The sequence below is a fragment of the Carassius auratus genome, chromosome 3, assembly GCF_003368295.1.
Source record: "Carassius auratus strain Wakin chromosome 3, ASM336829v1, whole genome shotgun sequence".
NCBI lineage: Eukaryota > Metazoa > Chordata > Actinopteri > Cypriniformes > Cyprinidae > Carassius > Carassius auratus.
Window position 1 is genome coordinate 7178817 of NC_039245.1, and position 15515 is coordinate 7194331.

General features: G+C 38.2%; 3 protein-coding genes across 6 annotated transcripts; all 3 read right to left on the reverse strand.

The window, feature by feature from the left end:
* Positions 1 to 217: 217 nt before the first annotated feature.
* Positions 218 to 4061, reverse strand: LOC113045567 (E3 ubiquitin-protein ligase RNF25-like). The gene is made up of 10 exons (XM_026206001.1): positions 3985 to 4061; positions 3467 to 3538; positions 3282 to 3378; positions 3107 to 3174; positions 2953 to 3022; positions 2330 to 2401; positions 2074 to 2220; positions 1749 to 1838; positions 1311 to 1448; positions 218 to 1076 (listed from the first exon to the last, which is right to left on the reverse strand). Exons 1-10 carry the CDS (start codon positions 3999 to 4001, stop codon positions 324 to 326), a joined length of 1524 nt encoding a protein of 507 aa, XP_026061786.1. The 5' UTR covers positions 4002 to 4061; the 3' UTR covers positions 218 to 323.
* Positions 4062 to 6212: 2151 nt separating this feature from the next.
* LOC113045598 (ras-related protein Rab-35-like) lies at positions 6213 to 11528 on the reverse strand. Of its 3 annotated transcripts, none has more exons than XM_026206058.1 (7): positions 11060 to 11528; positions 9595 to 10234; positions 7891 to 7941; positions 7564 to 7687; positions 7344 to 7468; positions 7073 to 7197; positions 6213 to 6747 (listed from the first exon to the last, which is right to left on the reverse strand). In XM_026206058.1, exons 2-7 carry the CDS (start codon positions 9647 to 9649, stop codon positions 6598 to 6600), a joined length of 630 nt encoding a protein of 209 aa, XP_026061843.1. In that variant the 5' UTR covers positions 9650 to 10234; positions 11060 to 11528; the 3' UTR covers positions 6213 to 6597. The 3 variants fall into 3 exon arrangements, with proteins under 3 accessions (XP_026061843.1, XP_026061861.1, XP_026061853.1); XM_026206076.1 differs by lacking the exon at positions 11060 to 11528 and adding an exon at positions 10726 to 10749; XM_026206068.1 differs by lacking the exon at positions 11060 to 11528 and adding an exon at positions 10334 to 10614.
* A 613-nt stretch (positions 11529 to 12141) lies between these two features.
* On the reverse strand, positions 12142 to 15443 carry thoc6 (THO complex 6). 2 transcript variants are annotated; one of them, XM_026206044.1, is made up of 13 exons: positions 15296 to 15443; positions 14991 to 15082; positions 14766 to 14830; positions 14530 to 14633; positions 14368 to 14405; positions 14211 to 14259; positions 14002 to 14073; positions 13404 to 13506; positions 13247 to 13296; positions 13056 to 13118; positions 12723 to 12833; positions 12496 to 12624; positions 12142 to 12339 (listed from the first exon to the last, which is right to left on the reverse strand). In XM_026206044.1, exons 1-13 carry the CDS (start codon positions 15308 to 15310, stop codon positions 12259 to 12261), a joined length of 972 nt encoding a protein of 323 aa, XP_026061829.1. In that variant the 5' UTR covers positions 15311 to 15443; the 3' UTR covers positions 12142 to 12258. The 2 variants fall into 2 exon arrangements, with proteins under 2 accessions (XP_026061829.1, XP_026061820.1); XM_026206035.1 differs by lacking the exon at positions 15296 to 15443 and having other exon boundaries at positions 14991 to 15100.
* Positions 15444 to 15515: the final 72 nt, after the last annotated feature.

Sequence of the window (15515 nt, forward strand, 5' to 3'; positions counted from 1 at the left end):
AATATTATACAATTATTTAACTGTTTTATCTTATTTAACCTGAAACAGAAAGAATAAACTTTATTTCAGAGTTCTGATTTATGGATTGGTGACATTAACACAAACTACACTGATCTTCCACAGTGGTTAGACTCCTTCCTAATTGAAATGTTTACTCCTTCATTTTCACTAAGAACAATGATTTACCCAAAAGAGGAAGGAAAAACATGAGTCAGTGTACTGCTTGTTGAGTATTTTATTATAGACACTGACATAATGATGGTACAGCTGGTGAAACTGGGAGGTATGCATCTTCTTTTGTCTGTACCTCCCCTCTCCCATTGTCAGAGCACTCCCTCTTTCCTAAACTCTTTTTCCACTCTCTGATGCAAACCCCTGCCACCACCTCTATAAGCCCCGCCCCCTCTGTGATGATGCCCAGGCCCTCCCTCTCTGGCTCTATGTCCTCCTCCACGGTGGCCAGCATTTCCAGAATTTTCCCAGTGACTGGGTCCCTTGAAGTTCCTCTCCTGCCAATGTCCATGATGTCGTCCAGAGCCACGACCACCACGCTTCCATCCTCGACCCACATGTTCTCTTTCTGGGTGTCCTTCCTGTAATATTGTCTGAGTCCCATCTTTTGAAATACACACGTTTTGTTGGCTCACATCTTGTTTACAGTTGGATTCTGAAGTAACCTTTTCTTGAGAAACAGTTTTTTCCTCTTCATTGATCCAAGGCTGTGTTGTTTTATCACTGAGTTCACATCCCTGTCCTTGTGCTGTACTTTCTCCCTGTGTCGTGGTGTTTGGTGGGCCTGAGTTGACATAATAAATCTTATCAGAAGAATGCAGAGGCCTGCCCAGTCGTTCTAACCCAGGTGTAGGCATCGTGTGACGCACTGATCCACCTCTTCTGCCGCCTCTTCCTCTACGACCTCTCTTGAAGTCACCTTGCTGTCTGCTCTCATGAGAGCACTGGTGCTGTGATTGGGCTGTAGTGTGATGACTTTGAGAGGCTTGGGTTGCACCGGTGGAATCTTGGGACGAGGAAAGGAGTGACTGACAAGATTCAGCACCAGAAACATAAGCGGGAGCCTGAGGAAAAACACACATCCCACATTAATTTATGTATGTATTTAAAGGCCATGTACATACAACAGCTAAATATGATTGCCACTCATGCTCTGATTGAATATTTATTAATTACTAAATGATCATAAAAAGTAAAGTATTTTATACATATATATATATATATATATATATATATATATATATATATATAAAAAGTAAAAAAAGTACACACTTTTTAAATATCCATCTAGGATTTACCTCATTAATGTGAATTAGGAATCTATTAGACTCTGCTTCTGGGTCAATAACTCCACCCTTTTCCTTCTGCCGTTCCAGAATCTTCTGGAGTGCTGCCCATTTCTTTTTAAATTCCCCACCGATGACTGCATCCTCCTGCTGTGTGTGAAGGAATAACAAGCACAATGTTCATGTGTATCCACAGCATGTGACCAGTGAACATACATGAGGGTGTTGAGCTTTCCAACTAGGCATCCTGGCATAGTCAGCTAACAAGAGAGACTGCACACGGGACAATGACACACTGTTTTAAAAAAAATCTACTGCTTGGCACTGAACACAATGGTAACATTGTCCATTGGACACTTCAAACAATGATAAACGTCAGGCCAGTTTAGTTTGACCCAACTGCTAATACCGCGTCCACGAAGGATGATACAGTGTGTCCGAATGTCTTACCTGTGTGAAAACTGGAGCAGGAGAGGAAAGGAGGACATCCAAATCATAGGTGAGAGGCTCTCGACACACGGGGCAAACAACAGCCAAGTCCTGTTAATGAAACAAAAAACACCTAATGTACCAAAAACCACTTCCTTTTATTCATGCACACCTCACTGCCTTTTTATGGACTGCAATTAGGTATGCATTCATCGCAACACTGAAGTAAATGATCTAGTGATAACAATGTATTACACAAAATTGTTGACTGGAATTTATTTAATACAAAAATGAGGAACATTTTGCCTTGAAGTAAGGAAATCATATCAAAGTAAAGAAGCCCAACCTCTTCTTCTGTCCTGTCTCTGGTTTTATCCTCCTCCAGCTCCCTCTCACGGTCCTTCAGCTCCATCTCAGAGTGGGTGATGTAGCGGCCAAGACAGTGAGAATGGAAATAGTGATAGCATCTGGTCTTAGTAAACACTTCTCCCTCCTACGGTTAGGACAAAACAGAGGAAGAGGAACAAGCACAATAATATTTACAATTTTTACAAACAGGCCTTAGATCAGACGAAGTTCATATTACAGTTAAAATACCAAACCTTAAAGCCATACAGACAGATGACACAGTTTCCATGAGGAATATTGCTCTCAGTCAGGATCTCTTTGGCTCTCTGTGAGGATGATATAGAGAAATTTTGAGACAAACACATGGTAGTAGGCACATACACTACCGTTCAATAGTTTGTGGTTGGTAAGATTTCACTTTAAGATGTTTTTGAATACAGTGTTTAATGCTCGCCAAGGCTGCATTAATCATAAATTGCAGTAAATCAGTAATATTGTCAAATATTATTAATTGAATATAATTTTCTAATGTAATATATTTTTAAATGTAATTTATTCCTGTGATGGCAATGTTGAATTTTAAACGGCCATTACTTTTAACATGCTTATTTGCTGCTCAAGAAACATTTCTTACTATTATCAATGTTGATAACAGTTGTGCTGCTTAAGGTTTTTGTGGAAAGCATGATATTTTTTTCAAGATTCTTTGATGAATAGAAAGCTAAAAAAAAAACATTTATTTGAAATAGACACATTTTGTAAAATTATACATTCAGTAGCAAACTTCCTTAATAAAATTACTTTAAAAAACAAAAAAACATATTATTGGCAAACCTCTGAGTGAAGTGTATTTTTGGACTAAATATGGACTCCAAACCTCTATGAGCTGGTACAGTACAGGTGTCCCGATACATGACTCTGCCTCTATCTGCAAACTCCTCTGTAAACTGAGAGGAGAGAATTTTTTTTAGGTTGAAAGTTAAACAGAACATTCTAAAGTTTTAGAATAATTTTTAATAATAATCAAACACCTGAGCAGTTTATCATCTGAGAGTCCACGTGGATTGTGAATAGAGATGCAAGGAGATGAATATGGATACTGGAAGTGAATATAAAACATTCTCAGAAAACCAGCAGTGAAACAAAAAGTTGTATGTACCTTTACCATTACCAAAGCTAAATATTATAGCAATTTGATCAACAAACCTGAGAGTCCAGATCCATTGTCAATGTAAGACGGACGAACTGAGAGAGACAGTCCTCCGCAGTGGAGGGATAGAGCACCAGACTGACTGTCCATCCTCTAATCGAGACAGATTTATTTTTGCACATGTTAATTATACTGAATTATCATCTCAAACTAAAAGGGCTACAAATGCTCAAATATTTACCCTTCATCTCTCTGATCAACACTGAGCTCATCTAAGTAGATGGACTGCAGCACTTCAATCTCAGACAGGACACTGTGGTGTCAAAAAATATGTGAGCTGAATTTCGTGTAGAATAAACGTTAGTATAATGTAACACTAACATAAATATAACACATGCAACTAACAGACACACGTTTAATAAAACAACTGCAGTAACATCCCTGGCCTTTTGTTTACTTGGATACTAAGATCTAACGCCTATGACTACCGGTTAGGTCAGAGCAACTTAACTATAGATTTCTTTAGGTTAGCCTCGGACCAAATGATTTTTCCATTTGTGTTATATGTAACTTATTTATTATTTCTTCAATTTATAGTCACCCATGACAGCTCTCCCATTTCATAACCAATTTTGCTCTATAGTTCAAATAATTTACGTTAAGTATTACAAATGAAATATTTTCAGTTCATATATCAAACAACTACTGATTTATATAGGAATAATTACACGTTTCTAACAGTATTTGCTCGATACTCACTCGCTCTCGGCAGCCATCTTCGCTGTGACGTCACCGTTCACGGCATCGGTCAGCTGACGCAGACAGAGCTGCCTGACAGACATTAATCTCAGGGATTCAAGATTTGAGTATTATTTAAACAAACATGACTCGGTGGTCAAATTAAATAATTTAAAGAAACTGTTATTTCACTTTTTATTTAGTTGGTTAAACCGAGGAACAATTCTGGTTGAAAAACACGTGTATTTTAGTAGTTGGATTGCAAGAGCACAGCGAGCATAAACAAGTCTAAATGCCTAGAAAGCACATAAGTAGCACTCTCTTTATATAATAACTAAAAAACTGTTCCTTGTTTTAGTTAATCGCGATCTCAGAAAGTTTTGTTGTAATAAAAGGATTCTTGGAAAACCCAGGACTGGACCTTTTTATGCAGTCTATCTATGCACTGGACTCCGTGTTTTGAGCAGCGAGTAGCTTCTAACTTAAAGAGGTCATATGATGCCATTTAAAATTTTCCTTTCTCTTTGGAGTGTTACAAGCTCTTGGTGCATAAAGAAAAAGTTATGACTAAATATAAAAGTTAAGACTCGTTCACACCCCCCTAAAACAGCTAGTTCTAACACACCCCCACATCTCTATGTCACTATGTGGGAAGATTTGCATAACACTGCCCTAATGTTCATGCAAAGAAAGAAGGCGTAACTTTTATTCTCGTTGTAGTATTGTGGTTAACGTTGCCACAATGTCATGTAGATGCTGTGTTTGGCTGTGACAGCGAAACTACTTGTTTGTTCTTCGAAAAGAGGACGATATCTGCTTCATCATGCCTGGAGCTGCTCCATGCTGGTCGCTGAGGAAGTATATCAAATTTGCACTGTGGATCACCAGATCGGCTTTCACCATGGACGACGAAGCGGAGTCCAGCACGGGGTCATCACATCTGGTTGCCACAAGCCCCCGACTGCTACTTCGTAGAAGATGCTGGCCACGCCATTCTCAAGACGCCCTCCTCTGCTCACTCAAAGCCACAGTTAATGACGCTGTTTCGTTGAGAAAATTAAACTACTTTGTTTGGCCTTCCAAAAGAAGACTAGAAATCATGTTTATATCACATTTATAATGGGGTTTATGTTTATGTCTTGTCCGAGTGGCAACCTCCCGCTCTCTCTAGTGAGGCCAATAAGGAAGTGACTAAAACTGCAATTCATTGACTGGCCGCTTGAGGCTGGCTGCAAAAGAGTCAATCCCATAGACTCCCCATGTTAACAGCAGAGAAAAACATGTTTTCAGCCTGGTGCAAAAAATGATTTAGGTCTATATAGCTAATTTTTCCCTTCATGACAACTGTGAGGGGGGTGAATTTTTTTATAACTCATCCGTTTAAATTATATTAAGCCTTAAATTTCTGCATAATTAAGGGCGTGGCCACTTGAGTGACAGGTGAATTGCCACTGCTGTCACAGCAGTCATGCTAGGTGGGCGTGGCTTCAGCAACCAGCTCCCACCCTTTCATTTTTGATAGTCCGGGAGAGTCACACGGTGACGCACTGCCAAGATGGTGACGGCTCGCTCTGCACACTTTAGGCTTCAAAAACTCTCTTCAGGAGTCTACGGGTGATGTCACGGACACTACGTCCATGTTTTTGTACAGTCTATGGTCTTGTCGCTCCGCCTGGACAGGGCATCACAATATGTAAAGGGGCGTAACATTTCTGTCACACGCTTGAGGTATTCGGCCAATCACAATGCACTGGATAGCTGGCCAATCAGAGCACACCTCGCTTTTCAGACTGATGAGCCTTGTTAAAATCGATGCGTTTCAGAAGGTGGGGCATAGAGGAGAAACAATAATATACAGTGTGTGGAAAATAATGTTTTTTTTTTTTTAAACCACATAAACACATTACCAAATAATGTTCTTTTTAGCAGCATCATATGACCCCTTTAAACACCTCTGATTGGCAAATTGAGTTCAAGAAATCGACAGATATGGATGATTGGCTACATTGGTCAACACTGCAGAAAACAAGGCGTAAATAAACCTCTTGGCTCGCCAGAGTGCAAACACAGATATTAACTGGATAGTTTGCCAGATCAGTTTCACCAATATGATAGTGAATACAGAATATCTGGAGAATATCTCGGTGCCCATGACAGCGAGCATTCATTCAAGTAAAACCAGCAGTAGTTCCTCACAGACATGCCTCTTTCACAACTGCAAGATGTTAGAAATTAACACTGTTGCAGTGTTTGCGATCTTTAAAATCATATTTTATTGCTAATTTATTATTTGCATACATTACTTACATATCACATCAATTTTAATCTGACAAGAAGCATCTCTCACTAATCACAGTGGAACACATAAGACAGTTTGTGTATAGTGTCCTTCCTGGACCAGGCTTTTGATGCTGGTGTAAATCCAGTCAATAACCCTTTTGTTAAAAAAAAAAAAAAAAAAAACCTACATTGATAAATGCTGATGTTCGTCACGTAATAGCAAGTTATTTTTTATTTATTTTAGTTTCATCTAAGCGCTGTGTTATCATGAAAAAGTCACATTTTCGAGTTGAAAACTTGAACCAAAGGAACAAAGTTGCAAAGGTGTTTGATTTGTCCATCTTTCTATATGTCCTAACAGCATTTCTTCCCCTTCTTCCTCCTTTCTCTGTCCCTGTGGGAATTTATATGGACAGTGTCCTTTTCTCTGTCCCTCTCTCTTTCTGCTCGACTCTGGCTCTGTTTCTTCGCCCGAAGGACCATGTGGGTGAAAGCCATGAACATCTGCAAACAGAACAGAACACAAGCCATAAAATTTTACATTAAATTATAAAATGTTCCTTGTAACACATGGACAGACAGACAATAAATCATTTCTGAAGTAATTGAAAGATACATAGTCTGTGGATCCATTCAAGCCAACATCAAAATAAAATATTTCAGATTTTTAATGACTGAGTTGAAATGAAAATTGTTTTTTTCTAAGTTGTTTTGTCTCCAAATCTTGATTTTTCTATATATATAATGCACACAATAATATACACAAATGCATGCGTTAAATTGCAATTTCTCTAAATGCATATCACAGAAAAAAAAAAAAACACCTCACCTCCTCTACATTGATATTCTCTTTAGCACTCGTCTCAAACAACCTCACACCAACTGACTCCACAAAGCGCTGAGCATCTTGAGTGTCCACAAGCTTTTTAGAAGGATCATCATTCTTGTTTCCGACTGTTAAGGATCAAAGTGAAAAGGAATATTAAATGTTCACCTTTGATACAACAACAAACTCGGAATAAACAACCAAAACATCTATTATCATATCACAATGCAACTTAAGTAAATACAATGTAAAAATAAAGAAATAAAACACTAACCTAAAATTTTGCAGACGTTGTCACAGTTCTGTGATATCTCATTTAACCATCTTTTCACGTTGACAAACGATTCAGCGTTTGTGACATCGTAAACAATGATGACACCGTGAGTGTTTCTGTAATACCTGGAGGATTACAGCAATTGTGTGAGAGGAAGACTGACAGAGATCACATGATTGGTCAGACAGAGTCTTTAATAAACGGTTCGACTGGAGCTTACGTCGAGGTGATGGTTCTGAACCTCTCCTGCCCTGCAGTGTCCCAGATCTGGAGTTTAACTCTTTCTCCATCAATCTCTACCGTGCGGATCTTGAAGTCAACTCCAATAGTAGTTATGTAACTTCCTGTGAAGAGTGCATAAGCATGTTTTTAATATTAGTTATAACAAGTGAACTTCTTTAACACTTCTAAGCAAACATACACTCTCACTTTGTCTTGCTTTGTTCGGTCTTGGACTTGAGAACACAGTGAATTAGATCATATATTTACAGACCCTTTGCCTCGTTCTTTCTCACACAAACACACACTTTGTGCCAAACAGACTCACCAGAGAATGAGTTGTCTGCGAATCGTAGGAGCAAGCTGCTTTTCCCAACATCTGCAACAGAGTCAGAGCAGCATTTGTTAAATATTCAGTACATATATGTTCTTAATTCAACATGATAGTATTTATTTTTAAAATAAGATCATAATAAAAATTAGATATTGTTTATATTAATTTAACCATGAATACATAGAAATAGAATGTGGATTATAAATAAAATGTGAATACATCCCTACAATAAATAAAAATAAGTGCGACAGCATAGTGTATGTAATATACTAGCCCTAGGAAATATCTCAGAGTCAATCTATTCCATGCAACTTAAAGGGATAGGTCACCCAAAATTTAAATTTTATGTTTATCCACTTACCCCCAGGGCATCCAAGATGTAGGTGACTTTGTCTGAGATTTTTAACACAAACTGTTGCAGTCTGTCAGTCTTATAATGTAAGTGGATGGGAATCACAGCTAAAACATACAATAAAACAAAACATAAAATACAAAAAAATACACAAACAAAACCAAATTACACCCTGTGGCTCGTGACGATACATTGATGTGTAAAGACACAAAACGATCGGTCTGTGCAAGAAACTGAACAGTATTTATATAGTTTTTTTTACCTTTGATTCTCATGTCTGAACTGTGCACACTCTCCGAAGCGTTTAATTTGGTTTTGTTTGTGTATGTTTTTTTTTTTTGTATGTTTTAGCTGTGATTCCCATCCACTTACATTATAAGACTGATAGACTGCAACGGTTCGAGTTAAAAATCTCTGTTTGTCTTCTACTGAAGAAACAAAATCACTTACATCTATTGTGCCCTGGGGTTAAGCAGATACACATAAAATTTTCATTTTTGGGTAAAATATACCTTTAATCTCAACATGTTCTTTTATCACAAAGGCCACAATATTCAGGTCTAAAACCACAAATCCTACCCAAAGCCACAGTCTTTACAGAGACAAATGCTCCCAGCTGAACAGTTACAGAGTGTAAGTGGTCACAATGCACTAAATGAAGCATGAAGATGAAGACTATCTCCAGATAAATTACAAACCTGATGAAATGTGAGATAGCATCAATGATATTTGCTTACAAACAAAGGGTTCTATAATATGAAATTGGGATGTATAAATGAGGTTGTTAAAGAAAGGCATGAAACTGGAAATTCACCTTATTTGTTTTTAAAATGCACTGATCTTTCTTTGAGCAATTCATCCATTTAAAAAAAAAATTTTCTCCAGTTTCTGACTTTAGTTTTTTTTTTGACAGTATAATCAAAATGTCATAACCAGATCTTCCAGTGAAATTACAAAATTCTCCAATCAATCTAGGAAAAACTAGTTTTACAGACAAAAACACTGACCCAACATTCAACACATCCCAACCAAGTAAATACTGGTGAACTGGTCAAGTGACTCGTTGAAGGGATATGGACTGACATCACACACTTACACAAAGTAGTTTCATTTCAGCTTTCCAAATTGTGGTTAAATTGTGAAACTGCACAACAATGTTTCAGTAAATGCATCAACATCTTGAGTCTTAGTGGACAGGGTGCTAGAGAAATAATTAGGCTTGATCACTTATTTTAGGCCATATATTAATGATTTTCTTATGGGGACTTATTAAGCTTTAACAAAAAAAAAGTCTGTAAGAAGACATAATTTGCTAGCATATGTATGAAAAACACAAAAATACTGACTGGAGTCACCAATGATGAGCAACTTGAAGAGATGATGGTAGTCTTTTCCCGCCATTCTTCTGTACAAAATGTGTCCTCATGAAACAAGTTTAACAGCTTTCAAGTCCTCTGTCAATTTTCCTGTGTCTTAAAAAAATGATTTTGCATTGTCTGTAACAAGTTTGCACTCACAGTGCAATATTATTAGCTTATCTTAAACACTTTAAATTCCCAGTGATATTTCCATTGCTTTTGTCAACATTAGGGATCTACGGTTAAAATCTATGTGAAATTTACTCTTTGCCGCCTCGCCCTCAGGTGCAAACACATGACCACATTGTTGTGGTAAGTATCAAATGACTCCGATTAAAACGTGAACGGTTCTTTAATTGCTGACGATGCTTGTAATGCAGAGTAGAGGAACCAAGTCATCCGGAAAACAGAGCAGTTTGTTTGAGATCCAAGTTGTTTCGTCTCCAAATCTTGATTTCCCAGATATATAGATGGCATCTTAGTCACAACAACTCCATTTTGCCTGTTTAACCGATGCATGCAGGGACTGGTAGCTTCCCACACTTTGAAAGATCACTGCTACTCCAAAACACTGTAGGAATGCAGCTTCAAGCCGGAAGTGAGAAAAGTCCCTGTCGGTCCCCTAATACTGGGAAGAAAAAAAAAGAAAAGAAAAAAGAAGTAAGAGACTGATATAATGCATCTTGTTCAAATGCATAATTTGCACAAGAACAGCCCCCCCATTTACCCAGAACAGCAGCTGTGGCACTAAATTTAGCTTCTCCCTCTCTGACAGACAAATGACACCCTTTTTGACACAGGTCGAAACCACATGCACCAGCTTTACGCTTTATGTGCAGAGATCAGAATAAATGGCCACACACATATTGCTTCTTTACAACTGAAACCAAAACGGTGGACAGAATCATTAAAAGCACACATGCAACTAGCAGCTGAGTCGAGACAAAGCTGGAGATCCAGTAAACTCCCAAAAATGTTCCATGAAAACAGGAAGGGACGTGTTTTTCCTGAGCCGCCGTCACTAGGAGGGCAGAAGTTTCTCATTAAAACAACAGTACGTCCTCCAGACGCGTGATCATTTTAACACTAAAATGTGTAAAAGAAGTTAAACTGACACACCTAGAATGAGTTCCGCTTATCGGCCAAGAGAAAATCACAGCGAAATTCCCAAATACAAACATGCCCAAATTAAAAGCGAAACTATCTGGCGCTCTAACTGTGTTGCAACTCGATTTAACAGTCAATTCAAGGGAACATATTATTAAAGGAGAATCATTCGTAAAGCCACAACAACTTTACTGTATAAGATTATAATAAACAGACGGTCCTTCTGGGATGAGCGACCTTGCGTCTTTATAATATGAAAATCAAACAGTCACGCGCACTATCGACGGAAAGTCTTGACATGTGGGGCGAATTAACGGACACACCTGTAAAAAACATTAAATCCTACCAAATCTCAAGTTGCCTTGATCTGCTTCTTAAGTTCCGTCTCTCCGAGTCGCTTGATCAAACTTGTGTCCATTACTCAACTCGACAACTCCTCCGTTGTAATTTATTCAGCTGTTTTGAAACGCAGCTAGGCTAGCTACTTTACTAGCCGCAGATGCTCTAAGATAATACGATCAAACTCGGATCTACAGAAGAGTTCGCCGAAACACTTTAAACAATATATTCCGAGCACGCTGGGGAAAATTACGTAAGACTTGGCTTTAGTTCCCGTTAGGGTGGTCGGTCAGTGTCGGTTTAGTCCTGAGGCAGTACCGGGAGTCCAGTGTTTGGGCAAGCTCGGACAGTGAGTGTACCAGCGGCCGAGGAGATCAGGTCCGCCCATCTGAGGCCGACACACCTGAATGTTGAGTCACTCTCTCATCCTCATCCTGTGCCTGAGTTTCCTTGTCTCCTCCTCCTCATGCCACTCCTGCTGAGATTGCATCGCTATTCTGTTTCAACAGACCCATTGATGACATTCCAGCAACACAAACAGCATGTTTGGCCATAATACGGTTATTTGCGCTATAAAGAAATGTTGTTTATGTAGGCAGCCCAAAATGTTCCAAGATTTAGTCTTATTTCCAGTGTAAAATAGCTAAACTTATCCTCAAATGTTTAAAAATGAACTAATTGTACATGTAAAAAAAAAAGTTTTAGACGTAAAGAAATTAAAACTGTTTTTGTTAAATATGTTAAAAATGATTAGCAAATAAATTAAATTACGATTCCAGCTGTAAATCAGCTTAAATAAAACATTTTCCATGCGGCGGGTCGCCTCGTACGGGCTGCCATTTGACCACGTGACCAACATCATTTCTGTAACCGATGTTTTGAACATGTTCGCAGAATGAGATAATACAGTTTAGACACTTTTTTTTTTGTATATTTTCATTAGGAAAAAAAGTGTAATACTATATTTTGTGTATTTTACTACAGTGTTACACAAAAAACGACCAAGTATACTTTCGAAGGCCTTTTTAGGTTACAATGCATGATTCAAATGTAAAGCTAAGAACACACATTTGAAAAAACACCGAACAATAACCAAGAAAAAAAAGTTTATTATAAAAATACATTGTTAAATTGCATTCTAGCAAGTCACGATTCGAGAATTTGCCACAGATTTCAATTCAAATTCAAACAAATGTTGGCGTGTGCTCAAAATGACAGAGAAAAGGCTCTGTAGCTGAAGTTGGTGAACACATCAATTTGGTGACTGCTGCCCCCTACTGTCATGACCTGAAAGATGAATATTGGGTAAAAACAATTATTCCATTCACAAGTCTTCACTTTCCACACACAAAGCCAATGAATATACACTTTACAGATATTACCGCAATTTGTATCTGTTAAAACGAAAAAAAATCTGGCAAGGTGTATAACAGGTGCACCTACCCGATGTTCAGTGTTTTTGAGATTCAGAGCCAGAGTGTTGAGTGAGGAAGGAGTGCAGGGAATCTGAGCTTTTACTGTCCCGCCATGTAAACAGTGGGACACATGAGGACCCTCACCTACTGACATGATCTAAGCACAAACACAACATAATGTATTATAAAACATATTATATATATGGTGCCTTTTTGTTTTTCTGTCACATCAAATTGACAACTAGTCCTTCTCACCAGGTCCTGGTAAAATACCGCTTCCCTTTGACAGCCAGGCAAAGGGAAGACAGAAGTGGGGGACATGGAGCGGAGGTGCCATAATGAGAGCGATGGGCCTCCACCACAGAGCTGGAGAGGAAATAGATAACATTTTAACAATAGGGGCATTTTGCCATTCCATCTTAACATACACAGAGGGGCATTCCAGACGAGCAGTAGTCCATTACAACCATGCAGATATTAACTGAGGAATTTAAAAACAAGCATGTCAATGCATATGCAGAAAACATGCGATAAACAAGAACAAAGACAATAGCTTCAGTGTCCCTGCCAACTGCAAGTATATCTTACCATCCAGTCAGAGTCCGTAGCAAGACAGCTAATCCACTTCCCAAACTGGGGGCGTGCGCATTCCTGACTCGCCATTCCAGAGCAAGTTTGAAAGTGAGTGTTGAATTTCAGTGCTGTATTTTATTTTTTCTTTGAATGCATTGTTTTAGCGTATTTGTTTATTCTTTATCATAAGTACAGGAGTGTCTTACCTCGTATTTGAAAACTTCAATACAGTGAACTGGGCGATTCGTCCGTGAGTCTGGTGGAGGAATTAAATACTTTTATTACATAATGTTTTTTCTATTTCTGGCTTCCTTTTCCTCAGAGAGTAAGGGAAAGAGAAACAGTGCTGTGTCATTCACTGACCCCATATCCTCACGGCACCATCCTCCCCACCAGAGAGGATCTCCTCTTCCCTTTCTTTAAAGCACAGGCAGTGGATGTAGTCCGTGTGGCCCTTCAGTACAGACTACAGAGCAAACAACACAAAGAGAAAAAATATTAAGGTGATCCTACTGTGTTGCAATTTATTTAGTTAGTTTATTTATGTCTATTTATTTATTTTTCAGAGCAACATTCAAGTCTTTGCACAAAATAGTGACCGCTTTTGCGTGCCATTTGCCTCCTCAAAAACAAAAGCAACTTTTAGTGCACCTAAAATATGTTTTGGCAAACTGTTTTTTTTTGTTGTTGTTGCTTTTTTCATAAACAAAAATGTTTAGTTCTTTACAAATGTCTGCTTGTGAATTCAGTATAGGGTGTTACAAAAAAAAGTCTGCAGTAACTATCTCTATATTTGGAAAATGTCTTATTTAAAAAGTTTTGTTAGATATTTATTTTATTTCTTTAGGAGCATGTTTTTTAAGCCATTATTTAAACAGACTGCAAGAGGGAAAATCATAGCCTGTGTTGGGGGGCCTTCAAAATATTGTACCTGGAGATACAAAGAAGTAGTCTAACTGACCTTAAAGATGCCAGTCTCCATGTCCATGATGTGTATATTATTGTCACCTCCTCCAACTATCAAGCTGTTTTCCTGAAAAAAATAAATAATAATATTACAAATTAATAATCTAATTCAAATAGAACCATTTATTACAGGTAACTATAAAATAAGGTTCTATAAGGAAAAGCATGTATTAGACATAACCAACACATAGGTTAAATACAAACCTTTGGGTTAATGATCATTGCATTGATCTCTGGTATTTCAAGACTAGTCCTGTATGAAATGAGAGATTGCACAAACATTCGACATCACATTCAGGTAGTTCCCACAATACTACAAGTCATAAAACCAAATGAACTATCACTATCTTGAGTCTCTCACTCATAACTGGGTTTCCTTGTCCATGCAGCTTTGGTGCTCTGTGGAGACAAAAATATATGATTTTTTTTCTCTGTTTTTGACCATATTCATATGTACAAAGCCCAACTATGAAAATGTATATAAATTACTAAAAAAAAAATAGTCAAACAATCAACAACTGACTTTTTTGATGAGCTCTGCCCAACTCCAGGCGCTGATCTCTCCGTTCCCAGCACTCAGGAGATGAGTGTCCGTGGAGAGAAGAGAGAACACAGGACCATCATGAGCTGAAACAATGAAAAGACCCTTTCACTTGTCATTGTTGCAATACTGGATACTGTAATGTTTTTGAGTTTGATAGTCTAGGACACACGTTGTAAAAGTAAAATTATCTGTGGAAAATTCAATCTCAGTCTCACCAGTGAAGTTAAGGATTGGCTTCTGGCTCGCCTCGGATGCATCTGGACTCAGTGCAGCTGAAAGACTGTAAGAACAAGAACACTTCGACATCAACATACAATATATATAAATATATATATAGAGAGAGAGAGAGAGAAGATGCTTAAACACGTGCATCAACAAACAATAGGAGAGCAGCTGGCTTCTAACGCCGCCTAAACTGCATGATTAAACCGATCTCTGACCTGAACACCGCGATTTCTCCATAGTTGTTACCCGCTGCAAGGAAACGACCGCAAGGAGAGAAACTCTGAGAGAATACGGACATGTGCAGGAGCTGGAGAGAGACAAACATGCGTCACGAACACGACTGACAATCATTTATACATTTATACGTGCATACATATAATTGTTGGCATATAAAAATGTATATGAGCCATTTGTTAAAACGGCTTAGTCTGCTAGCTGAACCATGTTTCCTATGGTCTCCAATGATTCAAAATATTGAGCTTGCTAATAACTTGAATAAGATCCTGATCGTATTATTTACCTCAACTGGACCCATGTTCCTGGAGTTTATTAAGATGTTAATTTAACTTGATAAATCCTCGGTTGAATTCCATACAAAACGCTGCTCCTTCAACAGAGTCGCGTAATTATGACGCGTTATTCAACCTGCCTCCACAGAGCAGCCCGCCGCCACAAGTAATTAGACGACTGTTACGGTTACGACTGTAAAACTACAAGAATATGGCACAAATATTATACTA

What these genes read in the sequence shown, in the direction of transcription:
- LOC113045567 (XM_026206001.1), bottom strand. An exon ending in TCAGATGATAAACTGCTCAG is followed by an intron (nt 3,023 to 3,106) that starts GTGTTTGATTAT and finishes CTCTCCTCTCAG; the next exon opens with TTTACAGAGGAGTTTGCAGA. An exon ending in GAGACAGGACAGAAGAAGAG is followed by an intron (nt 1,839 to 2,073) that starts GTTGGGCTTCTT and finishes TTTCATTAACAG; the next exon opens with GACTTGGCTGTTGTTTGCCC.
- LOC113045598 (XM_026206058.1), bottom strand. Translation starts at nt 9,649, where the DNA reads ATGGCGGGAAAAGACTACCATCATCTCTTCAAGTTGCTCATCATTGGT. An exon ending in GCTCATCATTGGTGACTCCA is followed by an intron (nt 7,942 to 9,594) that starts GTCAGTATTTTT and finishes ACTCTGTTGCAG; the next exon opens with ATGTTGGGAAAAGCAGCTTG. An exon ending in AGAATATCAATGTAGAGGAG is followed by an intron (nt 6,748 to 7,072) that starts GTGAGGTGTTTT and finishes TTCTGTTTGCAG; the next exon opens with ATGTTCATGGCTTTCACCCA.
- thoc6 (XM_026206035.1), bottom strand. Translation starts at nt 15,100, where the DNA reads ATGTTTGTCTCTCTCCAGCTCCTGCACATGTCCGTATTCTCTCAGAGT. An exon ending in GGAGAAATCGCGGTGTTCAG is followed by an intron (nt 14,831 to 14,990) that starts GTCAGAGATCGG and finishes TTGTTCTTACAG; the next exon opens with TCTTTCAGCTGCACTGAGTC. An exon ending in TTGAAGTTTTCAAATACGAG is followed by an intron (nt 13,119 to 13,246) that starts GTAAGACACTCC and finishes ATGGCGAGTCAG; the next exon opens with GAATGCGCACGCCCCCAGTT.